At 42.0% G+C, this 19,701-nt stretch overlaps 2 protein-coding genes across 5 annotated transcripts in view; both read right to left on the bottom strand.

Moving 5' to 3' along the window:
• Window positions 1-505: 505 nt before the first annotated feature.
• On the bottom strand, window positions 506-17,533 carry LOC114553656 (calmodulin-binding transcription activator 1-like). 4 transcript variants are annotated; one of them, XM_028574968.1, is made up of 15 exons: window positions 17,107-17,533; window positions 15,766-15,892; window positions 15,099-15,233; window positions 11,362-11,510; window positions 10,339-10,523; window positions 10,174-10,252; window positions 9,816-10,083; window positions 8,521-9,053; window positions 7,131-7,279; window positions 6,779-7,022; window positions 6,493-6,561; window positions 5,856-6,001; window positions 5,657-5,728; window positions 5,480-5,510; window positions 506-4,947 (listed from the first exon to the last, which is right to left on the bottom strand). In XM_028574968.1, exons 1-15 carry the CDS (start codon window positions 17,257-17,259, stop codon window positions 4,915-4,917), a joined length of 2,373 nt encoding a protein of 790 aa, XP_028430769.1. In that variant the 5' UTR covers window positions 17,260-17,533; the 3' UTR covers window positions 506-4,914. The 4 variants fall into 4 exon arrangements, with proteins under 4 accessions (XP_028430769.1, XP_028430767.1, XP_028430766.1 ...); XM_028574966.1 differs by lacking the exon at window positions 5,480-5,510 and having other exon boundaries at window positions 5,657-5,725; XM_028574965.1 differs by lacking the exon at window positions 5,480-5,510.
• The window catches only part of LOC114553740 (calmodulin-binding transcription activator 1-like), a 35,832-nt gene continuing 33,401 nt past the window's right edge, over window positions 17,271-19,701 (bottom strand). The window contains exons 8-9 of the mRNA XM_028575081.1: window positions 17,515-18,962; window positions 17,271-17,306 (exon numbers count right to left, since the gene is read on the bottom strand). Coding sequence (XP_028430882.1) covers window positions 17,271-17,306; window positions 17,515-18,962 — 1,484 coding nt within the window. The remainder of the gene's footprint in view (window positions 17,307-17,514; window positions 18,963-19,701) is intronic.

Raw genomic sequence — 19,701 nt, forward strand, 5'->3', positions numbered from 1 at the left:
TTATTAAGTATTCCACTTACAATGACAGAACTGAATCATGCTCTTAGGAAAACAAGGATGTCTCCACCAAGCAAAGACCAAATTTGTTATGTGATGATAAATCATCTTAGTGAGACATCTAAAGATATCTTACTTGAATTATTTAATAAAGTATGGGACAAGGAAGGGTTTCCACAAAACTGGAAAGATGCTGTTGTAGTCCTGCCACTCTGCAAAAGAAAATAATAAATGAAAGGTTAACATATTATAAAGGACTTCTTTTAAAATTTCAGAGTGGATTCAGGAGGGGTAGAAATACAAATGACCCAGTTTTATGTTCAGAAGATAAAATAAGAAAAGCACGAGTAAACAGAGACTTACAACTTTCTCTTTAAGAACCATGGGAGAAATAAATATCAGGCAAAAAAATAAGTTAAAGTGCAAATTTTCTTTTTATTCTGATTTCATTTTACAGCAGAAATTATGTAAAGCATTCAGGAGACATTTTCCACATATAAGGGCAATATTCAAAACACTTTGCATGGCCTCAGCAACAAAATATTCTTTTAAAAACATCAACAATTTAGTGATGCTTGTGCATGCACGTTTGTAAAACAAACAAAGTAAAAACTAGGCTACAAAAAAAGAAAAGAAAACAGGAATGAAAGACTGAGATAGGCATGGAGAACACAACAGCAGGCAAGGTGGGAATACAACAGGAAATGAGAGAGAGAGAGAGACAGAGAGAGCGAGAGAGAGAGGGAAGACGGGGTGAAAGAAGAGGAAGGCAAGGAGAGGTCTAGTCATAGATTATCTATAAGGGTCTACCATTCTAGCATGCAATGTGGTGTTTGGCCACGCCCTCTCAAAACAAGGCCTGAAAGGTTATACCATTCATTTCTAGGCGGACTTATGAAAACAGAGGCCATCTCTGTGCATGTCTACCAGCTGTCTACTATGGCAATATTTCTTCATTGTATTTTTTACTTTTTCTACTCTACATACTCTTTTTACAGTCACCGTCCTCTCCAAAAACATGAACATATTGATGGATTATCTGCAATCTGTGTCTAGTTTCATGTGTATGAGTATGTATTCTGTGTGTGTGTTGATAAGCACTAGCATTTGGATGTTGGAGAGTGTGTATATTTGTCTGTGTGTGCATATATATTATATAATATATGAAGGAGTCTAAAGCAGTGTTCTTTGTGACTTGAGTTGTGCTGATGTGAGAGGAGGGGCAGTTTAAGAGGATGCTTAAGTGATATCGTAACAGGAATCTCCTGACAGTGCCATCCTAACCATGGCTGTCTCTCAGTGTGATAAAAATTGAGGAAACATGTGAAACACACATTATAGAGATGTTTCCAATTGTAAATCTTTAAATATACTATCTCTTACAACTTTTTTTAATTAAGAAAATTGAGGTGATACATGGCCGTTACCTATTTTTATTTAAGAATTACTTGTATCAAGAATCTTGTGCGTTTAAAACAAGAGCAAGTATAGAAATAGAAATATCACTCATTACTTGCTTTAAATTTAGTTTATAATCAAACGGAATCCTATAAAATATGGGATTTGGAGATTTTTTTTTCTTGTAGAAAAAGTGATGCAAACACACCTCGGATGAAACAAACATCACATTTGCTGCTTCACAAAATGAGACTCCGAAGGAGTGCGTCAATCAAGAACATTATTTTAAAATTTGTAGATACTAGATTAGTGAATGAACAACTGGAGTATCCCTAACCTACACAAATATGTACACATACATATATGCATACAATATACACAGTCACCAGTAGCGGTACAACTCTGTGTCGGCGAGCATCACACTCCACATACCATCTCCCTGTTCTTTAACCCTGAGTAAAATCTAAGGGAGAGATTTAATTGTTCCCAAAGACATAAGCACAGAGAGAAAGAGTGTGGCATTTTTTGTGTCTGTGTACATTTGTGTACTGTATGTATGTATTGACGTGTGTGTGTGTGTGTGTGTGTGTGTGTGTGTGTGTGTGTGTGTGTGAGAAGAGAGAGAACGTGAGTGAAAGAGAAAGACAAAGAAAGAAAGTGACAGCTATTTTGTCCTCTGGAAAACTGTTGGGTTATACTTTCACTTAAATGCTGCAAGAACAATTTTTTAAGGAAAGACAGACAAAGCGAGTCCCTGCTAGAGAACGCATCTTTTTCCCAACAGCAACACTGGGACCTTGAATAGACTCGTGACAGTGCCTTTCATACACAGAGGCTGAATTCTATGGTTTTTCTTGTTCTGATACTGCACAACTGACACACAAGTGGGGCATAAAGTGAAACTGTAATTACTGGTTTGTCTCATAAAGCAACACATAGCATCAATCAGGCCATGAGCATTCATTCATACCACTGACAAATACGAGCTTCTAACTTAGACTCGGATCAAGTTCAACACTGTCAAGTTCATTTTTAACACACAATTTAGGAAAATAAACAAGTAACTGGCAACCTTTTGGAGGACATACAATAGACATTTCCTGATATTAGCTTGCACTTTTCTGTTATTGAGCAGGCACTTTCTAAACAGAGCTTTCCAGAAGTCTAAAGTAGACGTCGTATCATAATGGCAGTGACAATGAGGAGAAAATAAAAATTAATCAAATGATATGTAAAAAGCGGGGGGAGGAGACATTCTGTTTGAAGATGGAAAGCTTTGACTGGAGGCCAGGCTGGATCCGCTGTAGGTGTGATTAATGGTCTTAATAAAAGCTAGTATGTTGCTGAAGCACAACCATATTGTAAAGAATGTAGCACCCTCATCCGTTTTGGGTCACCATTCATTGCATTCATATTAAAACGGCCATCATCATCTTTATCACCATTATTATCATTTTCATACTTGCATCATCGTCGTCTACACTTAAGTCTGCCTTAGGCAAACATCAGAAGTTGTCTATGGTTGAGCTAGTACTAAATCTCTTCTACTGTTTATTGTCTGTGTGTGTGTTGCCTCTGTGGATTTTACTGCTATCTTTTGGGTGTTGGTTTCCCCAACATAACATATTGTTAGGAAAAATAGCATTCATAATAATTGGCACTACTGGCAAAAAGGGTTTCATTTTTGCTAGCCAAGAAACAAAAGCACAAAGTGTAAATGTTTTGTCTGAAAGATCATTGTTTCAGCTAACTTTGTTTTCCCACTTATAATTCTAACATTAGATTTTTCAGTTGCATGCTTTAACAAAATGTTCTTTTCAGTAACACTTATACTGGATACTCTTAAAGTGAAGCAGTTAAAATCCTCTCACAGTCCATAGCCACTAACATGTTCTTTTTTCTTTTTCTTTGTCTTAAATCTCATGCACATTACTCCGTTTGCAATATCTACATTATTTACAAGCAATACAGCCATCCTGTGTACCCAGGTCTCTGTCTTAAGTTCTCATTATGGGAGTAAAATAATTTATAATCTTAAATACAGTCCTCTTATGAAAAAGTTTCAGGGTCCTCGTATCCCCTTACCTCGTCAGTTTATATACAGGAATATGCAATAGTCCAAAATACGGATTTGATCGCCCATATGGGCTAATATGGGGACCAATGCCCCATATAGGGGCAGGTATATGACCCATGTCCTTTACAGAGCAAGCATAGAGACCTCTCAAAGTCAAGAAGAAGTCAAGGCAATGGTATGTGACTCTCTCCTCAAAACCACAGTTAGGATTTAGAGGTTCACGCAAAGAACAAACTAACAGAGACATTTAACCATTGGAACATGTCATATTTTACCACACAAGGGGGGGAAACCAGTCTCAAGCTGAACCACTCTTGAGCCAATTAAATAAATTATTAGACCCTTAAATAAATAAAGTAAAAAAAGCACCCAAAATGAGTAATTTTTCCTTACACAGTTCACATTAAACAGGGCAAGGATAAGTTGATGAGGACGTAAGTGAGACACAACTTCACATAGAAATACAAAAGAAACAACACTAAAGCAGTTTGGCAAGCATGCAGGAGCTTGTAGCTCAAATACATGCATTGAATTGAACAAACACGGACACACCACGTCAGGCGAGCAAAGTGCTGCCTCTGAGAACGACTCCATACAAAGTCCATGTAACAAATTAAGACATCGTTATTCAGACCCAAATCCTTATCTAACAATGCCCCTCTTACATTCAAGTGCAGTTCCTCCCCTTTTGATCGGGTGACTGATTAATAGGTTTGTAAGCCTGTGAGTCAGAGTGGTTGGTTGTGAAATACTGAATCAGCAGAATGATTTGCCACTATAGATCTTCAGGATGATGGAGAGGAGGAATAAGCGGAAAAACCTTGCATGCAAATGCAACATAGAAGAGTGTTTTTTGGTTTATGTTTTTCTTTTTCTTTCATGGATTACTGTTTATATACAAAACAGGAAATGTTTTGTATATTTTCTGCATGTCAAAATAGCCTTTATCTTGAGCCAGCTGTTCACCGGAGCACGTCCAGACGCTGCCATTAATGCCAGGATGTCGTCTTCAGGCGCTTCCTCGTGTTCTCCCGTCTGACTTGTCGACTTGCTTTTGCAAAGAAACATACCCATGAAGAGTGCAAAGAATGCCATGAGGTTAATGTGATGGCCTCCCAGTGAAACTGTGGAGGAGGATCAGTGCTGTGGGCAGAGCCAGGTCCCTGGGCTCTGTCTGTCTGAGCTGCCATGATGGACACCTATCCTGTCCTCAGTCTGTCTGGGAAGAGTTTTTTTCCCTCTTGAGAGAAGAGGGGAGAAAGGGTGAGACAGAAGGAGGGAGGAAAGGAATGGAAAGGGCAGGAGAAGGGGTTGGGGAATGGAAAAGATAGGGAGTTTTCGGGAGGATGGAAGAAAGGAAAAAGGAGAAGATGGAGGACGGGGAGGGTTTATAGATTGCTCACAGGCTGAGGGGGCTATGTGTGGGGTCTGGCGGTGGGCTCTCAGGACCCCTGGCCTTTCTCTGCTCTCTGGCCCTGGGGAAAAACAAACACACATTAGGGACATGCTCAAAGAGAGATTTGTGTGTGTGTTTGTAATTGTGCATGTGTTTTTCTTTCCACTTTTATATCCAAAGGCCATACTCAGAGCAACTCACACTCACACCTACACCCACACCCACACCCACACACACACACACACACACACACACACACACACTCCATCATATAACCTTCCCACCCATCAAGGCACAGAAAAAAGACTGGCAGGCCAAGCAAGACACTTAAAGCCCCCTAGTCATTTTAGTAAGAACATGCCCCATGAAGACCCTATGCAAGAATCACTCCTCTATCTATCATTCAATCATGCAGAAGTACCAACATCATTCAGCAGACCTCGGAGAGAGACCGAGAGAGAGAAAGGGAGAGACAGAAAGATAGGGAGGGAAGAGCGAGAGGGAAGTATGATAATCCAGGATCTCCTCTCCCCCTTCCTCCGCTGACATGCAAACAGGCATCAGCCACCAGGAGAGAGGGGGAAGAGAGAAGAGAGAGAGAGAAGACTCACCCGTTTCAGAGGCCTATGGTCCATCAAGGGGCTTCACAGGAACAGTAAAACAACACCAACTATTAGCACCAATGTAGAGAGCGCATGTGTGGCAGTGGGCTGTAAGTGTGTGTAGGTAATGTGTTTGGATGTGTGTACAGTGGTGTTGGAGGGTGTGTGAGGAGTTTTATGCCTCACCTGTGGCGGCATCGGAGCAGGAATCTCAGGATCTTGCGAGCAGCCTGGTTCTGTTTTTTCGTGTGGAGGCTGCTGTAGGCGAGGACACAGGAATAAGGCATCTTTCTGCATAATTATGCCCTTTGTGTGTGTGTGTGTGTGTGTGTGTGTGTGTGTGTGTGTGTGTGTGAGAGAGAGAGAGAAAGAGAGAGTGAAGTACCCAAGGGAGTGTCTATAGGAGCGGTAGTATTGCTGGATGAGGACCGCTGCTCTACGACTCTGTTGGAACTTCCTCTGCTCATGGAAACTCCGGAAACGACTCTGGATCAGGATGGCTGCCAGGGTCATCCTCTTATAAAGTGCATACTGAAAGAGAAGACAGAAGCAGCGTGTTGTAAAACAACCTCTGTAATGTTGAATCCTGATAATTGTAATGATGATAAATTATTTAAATCATTTTGTGGCTATATCTGTATCCCAACTCAAATCACGACCCACAGACTGAACACAGCTTGCATACTTAATAGTTTTATTAATAAATAAATAAAATGTCCATCATAGATCACGTCTAGCTGTCTCAAGCAAAAACAAAAACGTGTGATAAAACTGACTCGAGTGTGAATAAAACCTACAATAAAAACAATTGATGATGTGAACTTTGGTGCGGTGTTAAACTTCAATATAAAGGCACATAGTGAATGACATTTATTCACATTTAATTTGAGCCCAAATGTATGAAGGGAACACATCTGTTAATGCTATTATTTCTATAAATCCAATTCAGTACTTGACTCTTGGTTAGCTTGACATAAAAGCAAGTAGTGTTTTGATGCTAGCTGTGTGCTGTTAACTCTTACCTGCTTGTATCTTTTATAGCAGCGCTGAATCACTGCTGCAATCTCTTTGCGTTGTTCCTGAATGGGACCCTTGGACATTAAGAGTTTGTATAAACATCATATATGTTAAATGGCTCATGGTCATTTCAAGTTATTGTGATTCATGAAAGATAGAAATAGAGAGGAAAATAAGTTGAACAAATGCCAGAACAAGTATTTAAAAAACAACATAGTGACAAAATACATCAGATTATTTTACAATATCAAGGGTAAACTTTGTGATTTTCCAAAGGTATACAATCTATACCTTGTGTTTTCTGAGGGAGTGCAGAGCATGCCTGATGGTCTCATAGAGCTCTCCATGCTCTGCCTCAGTCATGGATAGACAGGAGTCCGTTTTCAACCTCTCCTCTTTCATGGCTGCACAGAGGAAGGAGGTCCAGTCAAAGGGGGAGGAAAGGGCTTGCTTAGCCTGAGGACTCTGCTGATCCTCGGGCCCTGAGAGAGAGTTTGGTTTGGGGCTAGGAGTCTGGGACCTGGAGTTTAGAAACCTGGAGAAAAGCAGAGAAGAGCAAAATGTTCACAGTAAAAAAGACTTTTATGCTATTTGATGATGAGTTATGTCATGTAAATGTGGTGACAGGAATTCTTTGACTTACCTCTCCACCTCACCAAGGTAACCAGACAGTAACCTGACATCACTGCTGAGCCCCACCTTCCCAGAGTCTGTTTCAGTCTCCATAGCCTCCTGCTTAAGCCTAACAGTTGAAGCCTCCATGATGTGATCAGCTAGCATCGTAATGTCCATCTGCAAGACAAGCAGAGCAGGCGTTACCTACATATTTCTAACACCTGCTGCCCTTAAAATTTAAAATGATCTTTAATTTTGGTATTTATTTTCATGCCTATACGGATGACGACTACATGACTGAATATATGATACTGATGTGTGTACTTAATGGTTTAAGGGAGCAACTGCTTTTTATACTTATACGTGGGCAAGTGAAACATTCATGTTTCTCTTAAATTCCTGAACAGAACCTAAAAGTCTGTGCATTATCATCACTTGATTTTTATAGCTTTCTGTTCTGTGGTTTACCTTGTAAGCATATGCGGTATACATTAAATGTGTTTAGCTCCTAGAGAGACTCTGGTAAAACAGTCATATGTTTTGGACTGACCAGAGTCTTGACTAAACCAACAAGGTTTAATCATGCAATACATCTTCTATCCTCTCTTTGTGAGCTCCCCTTGTCATGCTAGATGTGACATCAGGGTACTTTGAACAGTTGGATGGGCTTGCACTGTCCTTTTTTATAAGATTTCATTGCATCATAGAATATACATCCACACATCTTCCACTGGTTGCTAATTATCTTAGGCATCAGAGCTTTTATTATTGCAATCCCTTTCTTTGAAGCAGATTTCTAGTTGTGATTAGGTAGACAAGCACTGAAAATTGCTAAATCCAAACTAAAAACCTTTTTGTAATTATCTTTAAATGATAAAATGATTCCTTTTAATGTAAGGTTTAACCAGTTAGTACTAAGTTCTTGCCAGTGAAATTTTAATATGACCTTTTTTTACTTTCTTGTAAGTGCACTTCATTTGTAATAGTGTGTGTCTGCTTTTGTGGGAGTAACTGAGTAGTGAAGATAGCAGGAATGCCCCTGCACCAGGTGGCCTTCTTATGATGACAAATTCAATGCAGACCAAGGAGTACAGTAGATGTCATGTAAAATCCCAATCTTCGCTTGTTTATGTTCAAGTTTGTTGTCAACATTTAATCTTACCCCCCTTGGGCCCTTCCTGAACTTTTGTAATTGTTTTAACCTAATGAGGTATCATGGGAGTTTTCCCTTATTCACATGGAGGGTCAAAGTTTGGGGAGAGTTGTTTTCATAGATTTTTTAATGTATTGTTTCATATATTTGATCACAACCATGGCAAACATGCAAGCAAGCAGTATACATTGTCCATCACATACAGTACAAAAAGTTCGGTTTAGGAATGAGATCAAAACTGCGCCTCACAATCCGCTGCCCCTACCTGCAAGTCCTCTGTGTTATCCTGATAGGTCAGCAGCTCTGTCTCCTCTCCCCTGTCAGATAGCACTCTTTGGTGCAGGTGAATGGCCAGTCGTTCTTTTCCCAGAATCCTCCTGGCTAGGCCACGCTGGCCCAGAGTCTGTCTCAGACTCCACCTGGTGCCCCCTCCAGACCCCCCTATCCTGGCCTGCAGGTGGGAGAATGGCGTGCTGGGGAGCTGAGGGCGGTTCGGGCTGGAGCTGGCAGGAGGTGCGTTCTGACAGCTGAGGTTGGAGGGTTGAGTTTGAAGGGTGTTTGGGAGGAGAGAGCGTTGGGGGTTAGGACTGGGGGATGAGTTGAGGAGGGAGGTGAGGGTGTTGGGGCCAGGGGTTGAGTTAGCTAGCTGTTGCTGGGTGTCAGGGCTGGGTTTGAGTCTCTTGGCTGGGGGTGGGCCTCCCTGTTCTCCCTGGGTTCCCTGTTGGATTCGGTGTCCTGTTTGGCTCCAGCTCGGGTTATGGTTGTCTGGCTGGTTCTCTGTCCTGGCTCTCCTAAGCTCTGGGGAAAAAAGATGATAAAAAATAAGAGCAAGTAGCAACATAGATTCCTACCATGTGGGATATGCATACTTTATCAGTTCACTACGAACACATACAATCTTGCACCACTTACACCTAGAAATACTGTAGCTTGTAGTTTTCAATTTCAAATTAAATTTGTCTGTCCACATGGAGGTGTGTGGAATATCCTGAGTAACTGGAAAGACACATTGCTGTTACGTTTTTCAAATATAATTTTCAAATGAATAGTTCAACATTTTGGAAAACACACTTATTTGCTTTCTTGCCCAGACTTAGATGAGAAGATTGATGCCACTATCGTGTCTATCCAGTGCATATGTAGCAAAACCCAGCAGCCGGTTAGCTTAGCTTAGCACAAAAACTGGAAACAGGCAGCCAGCTGAGACTCCAAGAAGTTACTGCTCCCAGCCAAGAAATCATCTGGCACATAACCCCAAGTAAAATGTAAAATTGTTGTTGTTACACGTCAGTTTAAACAAACAAGATATAGTGTATTAATTAGTGAGCTTTAGAGGTCCTGGTAGGCAGATTTTGTTACCTTTGTACAGAATCAGGCTAGCTGTTTCCAGTCTTTATGCTAAGCTAAGCTAACCCGCTGTATACCAAGTCTCACTGGCAGATATTTTAAAACCTCTGCAAATAAAACTAACCACCAGTCTAGTTACATCTCACTAGGGCTAAGTGGGAATTTGTTTTGTGTTTTGGGTGTACTGACCCACAAAATAGCAGTCTTTCCCACCTGAACTAGGGTTTGGGGTAGGGCTGTTGCTTATTCTGCTGGTCTGTGACTCTCCTCTCCATCTGTCCATCCAAGTGTCAGCAGGCTGGCCCTGAGCCTGAGGAGTCTGTTGCAGCTGCTCTAAGAGCTCAGCCAATCGAGTATGGCCCCGAGATCGTGCGATGTTGAGCGGCAAGCGCCCCAGCGAATCAGGAATAACCAGAGCTCTTGGGTCCCACTGGTAAAGTACCAATGCTGCCTCAGTGTGGCCCAGAGCACATGCCCACATCTGAGGAGTCCAAAGGAAAAACACACATCACACACAGACACGGAAATAATGACACACTCAGAACACCATTCAGAAATAGTGATCACTCACCAATGGAGTACAGGAGAAGTGATCTACGTTGAGAGGATCCACCTCGAGCTCAAGGTCAATGCTGTCGGCATGCTTTGTGCTGCAGACAAGACAACAAAAGGGAAATTAACTGACAGTCTTTGCACAATGATTCACAATGATGTGTCATGTTTGTGTGTTACTCACCGCCAGCGAATGAGTGTTTGAATGAGCCCTGCATAGCCCTGAGCTGCAGCCAGATGCAGTAAGGTCATTCCTCTGGAGTTCTTACTGTGGACAAGCTGATTAGATGAAGCCCAGCATGGCTGAGACATCATCTTCTCACACACCACTACAACACGACCCTCGAACGAACCCTGATCAGTAGAAATCTGGAAGATTGAAGACAAAAAGGTTTTCCAGGACTTTTGTGTACAACATTTTTGCCGATTTTAAATGTTCAAGCTGTCACAGAGGTCAGTTTTTACCAAGAAAGAGTCTTATGTTTAACAAATCGCAGAGCCTCTGACTCCTTGAGAGCTAGAGGGTAGCGCACATAACATGTTTAGTCTGTTATGAAGTCACAGAATTAACACTTTCAGGGGGGTGACCTAAAAAAGCACCTTTGCAATGTAATGAAATCCAGTACAATGGCCCTGAAACAAATGCCAGAGTTTTGAGGCTTTTTATATGTATGCTAAGTTTTTATAAAAATTATGTCAAAAATGAGTGTCTCTAAATCTGAAGTTGGTGGTGCTTTTGTACTTGATTGCATCATGTGGTATATGTTTTGCTATTATTGAATGAACTGATGTAACTGATGTATGTTTAGAGTATTTCTTTGAGTTCCAAAAATGGAAAGGCCTGATCTTCTGTAAACACTTAAACCATTAGACTATCATCATGCAGTCATATAATTGAATCTTGGTGACTCAAACGCACTTTTAAAGACTTGCTTTAATTAAACATTTATGACTAAAACAAATTGTGTTTTGTTTTGTGTTTTTTACCTGTCCTGCTCACTTGATATAGTTTCAGATTATATAGCTACGGAATTACTGGAATTGTTGGGTCTTTGTAAATAGCGTGGTCTAGACCTACTGGATCTGTAAAGTGTTTCGAGATAACTCTTGTTATGATTTGATACTAAAAATAAAATGGAATTGAATTAAATTGAATAGCTGAAAGGGAAGATTTCACCCAAGCTAAATCCCATATTTTCTGCCTTACTTGAGACTGCTGATCAGTGGCTCCTCCTCCCTCCACTCCTCCACCCTTGGTTGCCATGGTTGCTGAGCTGGAGTTCTGATTGGTTATCTCAGCCATTCTCTGTTCCATCTGCTCCAGACGCTCCAGGATGGACATCCTAAACTGCGTATCTACAGGAGTGAAGGTGGGACACATAGAGCTGTAAGCATTTGCTACTTGTTTGTTGCATTTAAGCACATCAATAATATGTTTTAGTAAATCCTACGTAGAGCATCTTAGGGAGAGGGGCTCTTCTTTGTGGGGCTCAATACTGCAGAATAAATCAGAACTGCAGTGCAATAAGTCCCCTTACCAACAATGGGAAGTTGGGAACCAAAAAAAACTGTGTGTGTGTGTGTGTGTGTGTGTGTGTGTGTGTGTGTGTGTGAGAGAAAGAGTATAAATCTAACATTAATTTTTTTTGGCTGTGTGTGAGTGTGACCCTTTGTTTCAGTGCTGCTGCAGTTTTGCTGCAGTGCACATTATCTCATCCCACCTGCTGCTGTCTCACTCAGTCTCTCTATTTTTCTCTCCTCTCATTTCACTTCTATTTTCTTTCTTTCTGTCTGCATTACACAAACTGAGCTGAAAGGGTGGAGCCATAAGAGTGACACAGAGGCTAAGGCTCCACCCTTTCCACTCCACTGCCAATCAGAAGAAGAGCAGAGTTTTCTGCAAAAACTGCTTTTTTTTTTTTTTTTTTAAATATAAAGCAAAACATTCCACTATTTCAGCTGCCAAACACATAACAAGCAGCTGTCTTCAGCCATCATAACTGAAATCACACACACATACAAATACAGATGCATAAAAACACACCACAAAAAGAAAAAGTACAGTAGATTTCTGGTCACATAAATGCTTGCAGACATGCATTTCAAAACAGAAATAATGATTGAGAAGACATCTGCTATGAGGATGTTATTGTGGTTAATTATAATAACTTAATTAAAGGACATATATTCATTGAAATTAGCCAATTAAATAGGGATTAAATAGTCATTCAATAACCCTCATTAATTGAGAAGTGAATTGTTCAAACAGGCTTTCATTTTGTTTTTGTTTTTTCATTTAACTTAAATTTACTTAAATGACTTTAAATTTAACTTAATGTAATTTTCCATTTTATAATGGACTTATCTACCTGCCAATCATGCTACTTGAGTCTAGATGCTGCACGGCTCATGTTATGAAGGATAAAGAGGCATAAAAGAAAGGCCACTGGAAACTCCTTTCAGAATAATTTAGGATTTAATTAAAAAAGATCATGAATTTATTTATAATGTCAGTAGCATGCAATTTAATATCTTAACTAATTGTTTTTAAACCACATCATTTAAATGCAAATGTAATACATTATTTTATTAACTGTTTTTAATTAAGTAAATGGATTATAATTGACCAGTAAAAACAGCATAAGTATTCTGGTGGCACTTCAGCTTATACAAAGGATTATAGATCACTTTTATTCCTGTTCTTGAATACAAATTAAGCGGCTTTTCAAAGTTTGTGTAATGATTACTTGTAGTTGTAGTGGGTACCTGTGGATTTACTGACCAGCTTTGGACACCTTTTTGTTCTGTTAAAGCAGAATTCAAACAAATTCTGTTCTTTAGTTGAAGTTAATGGAAAAAGTATTAATCAAACACACATGTTTTAGCACAGGATCCATACAGAGAAACTTTCAGTAGTAAACATGAACATCTACAACAGAGCGTATAACATTTAAACTTTGTATGACCAACAACATTCCCATATGTCTGTTCCTATAGCAGGCCTGTTATTATCTGGGCCTCTACAGGAGCCACATTAGCCTCCCTTCCTTTGTTGAGTTCAGTGGAGCTGTCCACTCCTGATGGTGCTGAAAGGGAACAGGTCAACACGTAAAGCTAAACAAGCTTCTAATGCAACATAAAACAAGCACGATCTCGCGTGCCTTTTAGTTCAAACATCTAGCTTGCAAACAACGTAAAGACTTTCTTCCGTCCCTTTGTCTGAATTGACAGAAGCTGGGCACCACATGTACTAAAAATATTTTGACTGAAACGTGAAATGCAAAAGTTGTTCAAGGCTTTACAGCTATGAAGACGACATTTAGACAACAGGCACATTTACGTACATCGACAGCATCATAACAAAACACTTAACCCAGCTATAAGCCAATAAAAGGGCGCGTTTTTTTAAGTTAACATCAGTTTAAAATCAAACAAGTTACGAACCCAAACAGCGAGTCTCTCTCTATCTGCTGCGCTCTTTGTTCCCGCTTCTGCTCAACCCCGTTAGTTTGAAGTGTGCGACACACACACATTGCTACTCCGATCGAGCAAAACACAAGAGAAGAGAGAGGGAGAGAGAGAGAGAGAGAGAGAGAGAGAGAGAGAGAGAGAGAGGAGAGAGAGAGAGAGCGGGAGAGAGAGAGAGAGAGAGAGAGAGAGAGAGAGAGAGAGAGAGAGAGAGAGAGAGAGAGAGAGAGAGGGAGAGAGAGCAGTCTCCACGTTGTGTTAGTAGCAGACACGCTTCAAATCCGCCCGCCAGACTCTGAGCTGCAGGAGGCTCGTTCGTCATCGGTACAACAATAGACTGCACACAAACTAAACTGGAGCAATGACATGTGACAAAGTCTTGCGCTGACGCATATTTGCTTAAAATGATTTCTCTCTGTCTATTTTTTCGAGGCAGTAAGCCTTTGATGTGGGCTACATTTGATTTGAGGCCACACAAAGGACTGGAGCGCACGTTCAGGTCTTGTTATCATCGTTGAAAGTTAAAGGCAGAGCCTATATATAGCGTGTATGAGGCTGCACAGCACACTGCCAGTGGTGCCCAACCTTTTGAGTGTCAAGGGGACCGCGATTGTGCCATGATGTCCTTGCCCTTCACTCCAGCAAACAGTCAGCCTGCTGTGACTGTAGAGCCGCATTGCCGCATTGCGCAACGCAGAGACGGGGGCGATGAACACAGAATAACCCAGGACATGCCTCGCTGAGGAGACCCGTGTGTTTCAAAGCCGCAATTGCATCAGGAGATATATTTGCACACAAAAGCAAACCTCCCCCCGGGTGCTGTGCAGATATATGCAACCAATCCCCCAGAGCTGACTCTAAGAACATTTAATTGTTCTCTAACATCTTACAGAATGTTTTAATTTGATTCAGTATGATTTAAATCTCACTACAACAACATACACAGCTCTTACAAAATAATTTAGATTCCTCTCCAACATGCAAACATTCTAAATGGACTCCATAATGAATTATTTTGACCTAAACAAGTCCAACAAGACAAAGTCTAAAGGCTTTATGAATTGGGGACTGTGAAGATAAAAGGTGCAGCACACACACACACACACACACACACACACACACACACACACACACACACACACACACACACACACACACACACACACACACACACACACACACACACACACACACACACACAAATGAAATAATAAAGAATAAGAAAAGGATGTATTTTGTATGATAATTTAGGGTTTAAACTTTCTGGGTAAAAACAATACTGTCAGTCAAGTACATGATCTTAAACATACAGTACGTTAAAAATAAAATGCAAGCATGTAGCACTCCAGGCACACAATGAAGCAGTTACGTACAAGTCTAATTTTGTTTATGGTTTATGTCATTGAGTAAACAATTAGACAATAAGTGTGTAACTGTGCATCCCTGTGTGGTCAAAAAACAAATACATGCTCTTACCATCAAGGGATAACCAGTCATGCTGAGAAGATGGCAGGGCAGGAAGGTCACGCGCCTTGTATTCAAACACCACAGAGGAAGAGATGACCTCACCACCCATAGCTACCTGCAGCATCACCAGTCCTGTGTCATGGGCTGGAAATATCAGGCAAGGAATTAATAGGAGTGACTGTATGCTGAGACCGATCTCTTGTCAAAGAATAATTTCAGGACAGTATGTTAACCATTATACACTGTGAACATCTTTGCTTTGCCCATGTGTGCCTGCAAGAATATGTTTGCCTTACAGTTTTTCCCCTGATCACACTTAATGTAGCAAGATGTGACTCATCTTTTACTATACCATCCAAAAAAACATTTCCAAGCAGTGCTACGTTTATTGCGTTCCTGCCAGACAGTGTCTGTCCCTATGGTCCCTCCTCGAAATGTTCCTTTTTGTATTGTTCTCATCTTTTTGTATAAAAGGGACTGCATCTCCCGAAAAGGGTGTGGAGTAGAGAATATTAGACTCTTTCTTTGTATGCTGTAGAAAAACGTTGTTGCTAGAAACTGCTTAGTGGGGTGACGGTTGGGGTTCGATTTACATTTAAAAATAAAGGAAAGTGTTTTTCTGTGCTGAAGGAGTATGCTTGTTGTGTAAAAGTGTGTGCATACACAGGTGTGTTACCTGGGCAGTAGCAGCGCAGCACCCCGGGCTGGATGAGGGCAGCAGGGACACTGATGTGGTCAAAGAGACAGCTGTACTCACTGCCTGACTCCAACCACGGACCTGTGATCAGCACCTTCACTCCACCCTGCCGCACACAAACAGTCCTCAGTCTAATATCACACAGTCTGTGTGAGAATAGGACACATCATTGCATGCATACTATACTAAGATAATACTAATGCTACTACTAATAATAATACTTATACTACTACTACTACTAATAATAATAATCATAATAATAATAATAATAATAATAATAATAATAATAATAATGTCCTATTGTCATAATGTATGCATAGTGTAGCATGTGTATGCAAATCTGTGTGTGTGTACACAGAGTACCTTTCTGTGTTTATTTCAAATATCCTGATTCCATCTGTGGTGAAAAACATACCTTAGAGCCTCAGTGGCCTACATTTTAGTTTTCTGTTATATGAATTTTAACTGATAAATGTTATAAATGGCCCCCAAGTGGTTATACTTTTGCTCATTTATGGGTTATTTTTTTTGACAAATCTATGAGTCTTAATGGCCTGGTGGCAGCCCCTAGAGGCTGTGCTGCTCCTTACATCCAAGTTTTTTGAACCATCTGAACAACACTGCCAAGTGTTTTCTCAAGTGTAGCTAAAAATAAAACATAAACAACATATTGTGGCCCAAAAATGTTCAGTCGTGAAGTGAATATACAACAAAAGATGTTTTGTTGTTGATTTTAAAGCCATTAAACACATTTGCTAGTTTCTTTTGTGGTATTTTAGTTAATTCTAAAAACAATATGCTCTTTGAGCCATTGGAGTGAAACTGTGATGCTTTTTCAAGAAACACAAAACTGTGGAATAATGACTTTGATGTAACACTGATGATCCTGGAAGAAATTTGCGCAAAAGAAAATTGTGCACATGTTGGAGATACGGTTAGTTAATAAAGTTATTTTTGACAAATTGTTTTTTTGAAAATGATGGTGGTAAGATTCCATGTTTCTATAAGTTTCATCATGATTCAATGACAGAACTGCTGTCTGAGATATTATAAGTGGTACATGGGTAAATTAATGAAGCCACCCAGGGTAATCTGTGTAATATTGAAATTTCATCAAAATCCAATCAGCTGAGTCTGAGATATTCTGACTCCTTAATGACCACAAAGCCAGGCTGGCAGTCTTACAAATTGTGCTGAGCGTGATTTTAGCGTTTAACATCAGTACAAGCCCACTGTCAATCACATCTAGGAGGGACTGATTTCCCTGTAGGGAACAATGATTAATAAATAATGGAAGGTAATCATGTGGGGTTTACTAACCTCTGGATAAGACCACTCTGGGGAGTAGTCTGTCACACCAAACAGCCTCCCAGTCTCCTGGAGCAGTCCCAGAGCTCCCTGCTCCACCTCTGAGCCCTGCAGGTGGCTTGCTCCTGTGCCCTGCTCCTCTCCAGCTGCCCCCTCCTGGGGCATCAGAACCCCAGTCACAGCCGCCCCCACCCCACCTCCAGAACCCTCAACTGAGATGAAATCATTGATGAGATCAGAGAACTGGCTTCCAAAGGAAGCCTCAAAGCCTTCCAGACTGATGGCCCCAGTTGTTGTAGCTGACACCCCCCCACCCTGTTGAGGTAGAGGAGAGCTGTAAAGCGTCCCCTCAATGCTTGCACCAGCAGCTATTGACTGAGGACTGGCCACCACTGAACTGCTGGCCCCTGACAAACTTACACCATTACAGAGAATCTCATTTTCCCCTCTTCCCACCGCTCCGCCACCTCCCCCGCCCTCCTCTCCTCCTCCATTGTCATCTGTGGGTTGCAGGTAGTGCTCGGTGTCAACACTCGTGTAGGCCTCGTGAGGATCCCCAGGCTTGAGTAGCAACTCCCCTCCATTCTCGGAAGTCTTGTCTAAGACTTCTCGATGTCCCCTGCTGCCTGACTGGTCGGCGGTCGTATCCTGCGGTGTTAGAGGAAAAGAGCCCACCGCCGCTTCTTGTCCGTTCCTTCCACAAAGGCCCTGCTGGTCCGGGCTGGTTTGGTGGAGGTGTGTATGCGGGTCTCCATTGGTGACTGGAGTGTCTGTTGGCACCGTGGGCAGGCCTATGTAAGCCTGGGCCTCGCCTGATTCCTGGGTCGCCTCAGTACCATTGGTCTGCAGCTGGGAGGGCTGGCTTGTCTGGGGGGAAGCCTGGAGGAAGAGGCCAGGGGAGGGGTGGTGCGCAGGCTGGGTCAGACTCGGGACACAGGCTGATGACATCACAGCACTGAAGTCCATCTGCTCCAGGGTGGTGCTGGGGCTGAGGCCTGTCCCTTCTCCTACATAGCTGCTCTGAGCGGCCAGCGGCGGCTCCAGGGGTGTAGGTTCTGTCTTGATGTTGTTGACAAGAGCTGGGTTGTAGACAAAGTTGTTAGAGGAACAGTTGAGTCCTCCATCATCACCGTTACATCCCTCAGCCTTCCCTCCACCTCCTCCATACGTCTGGCCCTGCTTGGGATTGTTGAGGAAGCAATCAGGGTCAAAAGTCATGGTGGTCTCAGGAAGGCTGACTCCTCCACCAGAGTCTAGAGAGCTGGATAGAACCAACTCTCCTCCCTCCCCTAAGCCCATGCCACCAGGAAATGACGCAAACCTCTGGTTGTCAGGGGCAACAGCCAACAGGATGCCAGCGGTGGTGCTCTCATGGGTGGATGCCAGCAGGTGGGTGTGGCCAGCAGAGTAAACCGAATCCCCAGTAAGCGTTGTGACCTCAGACATGAACACAGCTGTGCTCTGTGACAAGCCAGCCCCAATGGCGAGAGCGGGGCTATCAGCCATGTCACTGGTGATTGACAATGGAGAGCTCTGGGTGGTGTCAGGGACCTCCACCTGGTTGGTGGAAGTAGAGGAGGACACTTCCATGCTGCTCTGTGGGAGTAGGGAGGGCTTGGTTATCCTGCCATTCCTCCTCTCTCCTCCACCCGCTCGGCTCCTGCCCCCTCCAGGACTGGGCTCTGTCTGGCCCTCTGACACATCGCTGTTCTGGACCTCTGTGCCATCTGCTTCCTCAGCTCTCTGGCCTGCCACTACGCCCATGCCCGTTGCAGCTCCACCTCCCGCTGCTGCCCCTGACTCCTGCTTGGATGAGATGATGCGCTGCTTGACACTGGAACATTTCTGATGCAGGCTGCTTCCAGCACCTGGCAAAAGAGACATTCAAACAAACATAGAAGACACTTTATTTTCTGTCCTTTTATTTGTTCAGGTCAATCTTTATAGTAACAGCATTACCTCACAAACATCTGAAAGTGTGTAATGGCGCCCTCCAGTGTTCAGAATGTACACTTTAAATACATATACGCAAAATGTGCAATATGCTTTTTTTGCAAGACGTTTCAATTCTAAAATCTGAAGTCCATGTTTCCAGTTTTTAAATAAGATGTCTGCATTTACATCTTTGGGATTTAGCTGATGTATTTTCAGAGGGAAATAACAAATACCAAACAGTTTAAGTGTCAGAGACCTAATGCCCATAAAATGAACACAGACGGATCAAGTCAGTGATCAAGAGAGAAGTGCTAGGAAAGGAAAAATAGCAGAGAGCTGTTTTGTGTGAGCAAATTAAGGTCAAAGAGCAAGACGGAATATGATTCAGTTGGGAGACTGAAAATTGAAGTGCTACTTAAGTCAAAAAGCTACTTAGTTTTGGGCAGCTGTCCTTAGTTAGTGTGAATGTGTGTGTGTGTGTGTGTGTGTGTGTGTGTGTGTGTGTGTGTGTGTGTGTGTGTGTGTGTGTGTGTGTGTGTGTTTACTGGAGTTATCTACTCCCTGATGATCATTTATGAATAATACATGCTGGATATTTCCGGCACCTCAGTCTTCTTTCCCTCTATCCCTCTCTTTCTTGGGTGAAATGTATATCTGCCTCTAGGTGGCAGC

The sequence above is a fragment of the Perca flavescens genome, chromosome 4 (assembly GCF_004354835.1).
Source record: "Perca flavescens isolate YP-PL-M2 chromosome 4, PFLA_1.0, whole genome shotgun sequence".
Lineage (NCBI taxonomy): Eukaryota > Metazoa > Chordata > Actinopteri > Perciformes > Percidae > Perca > Perca flavescens.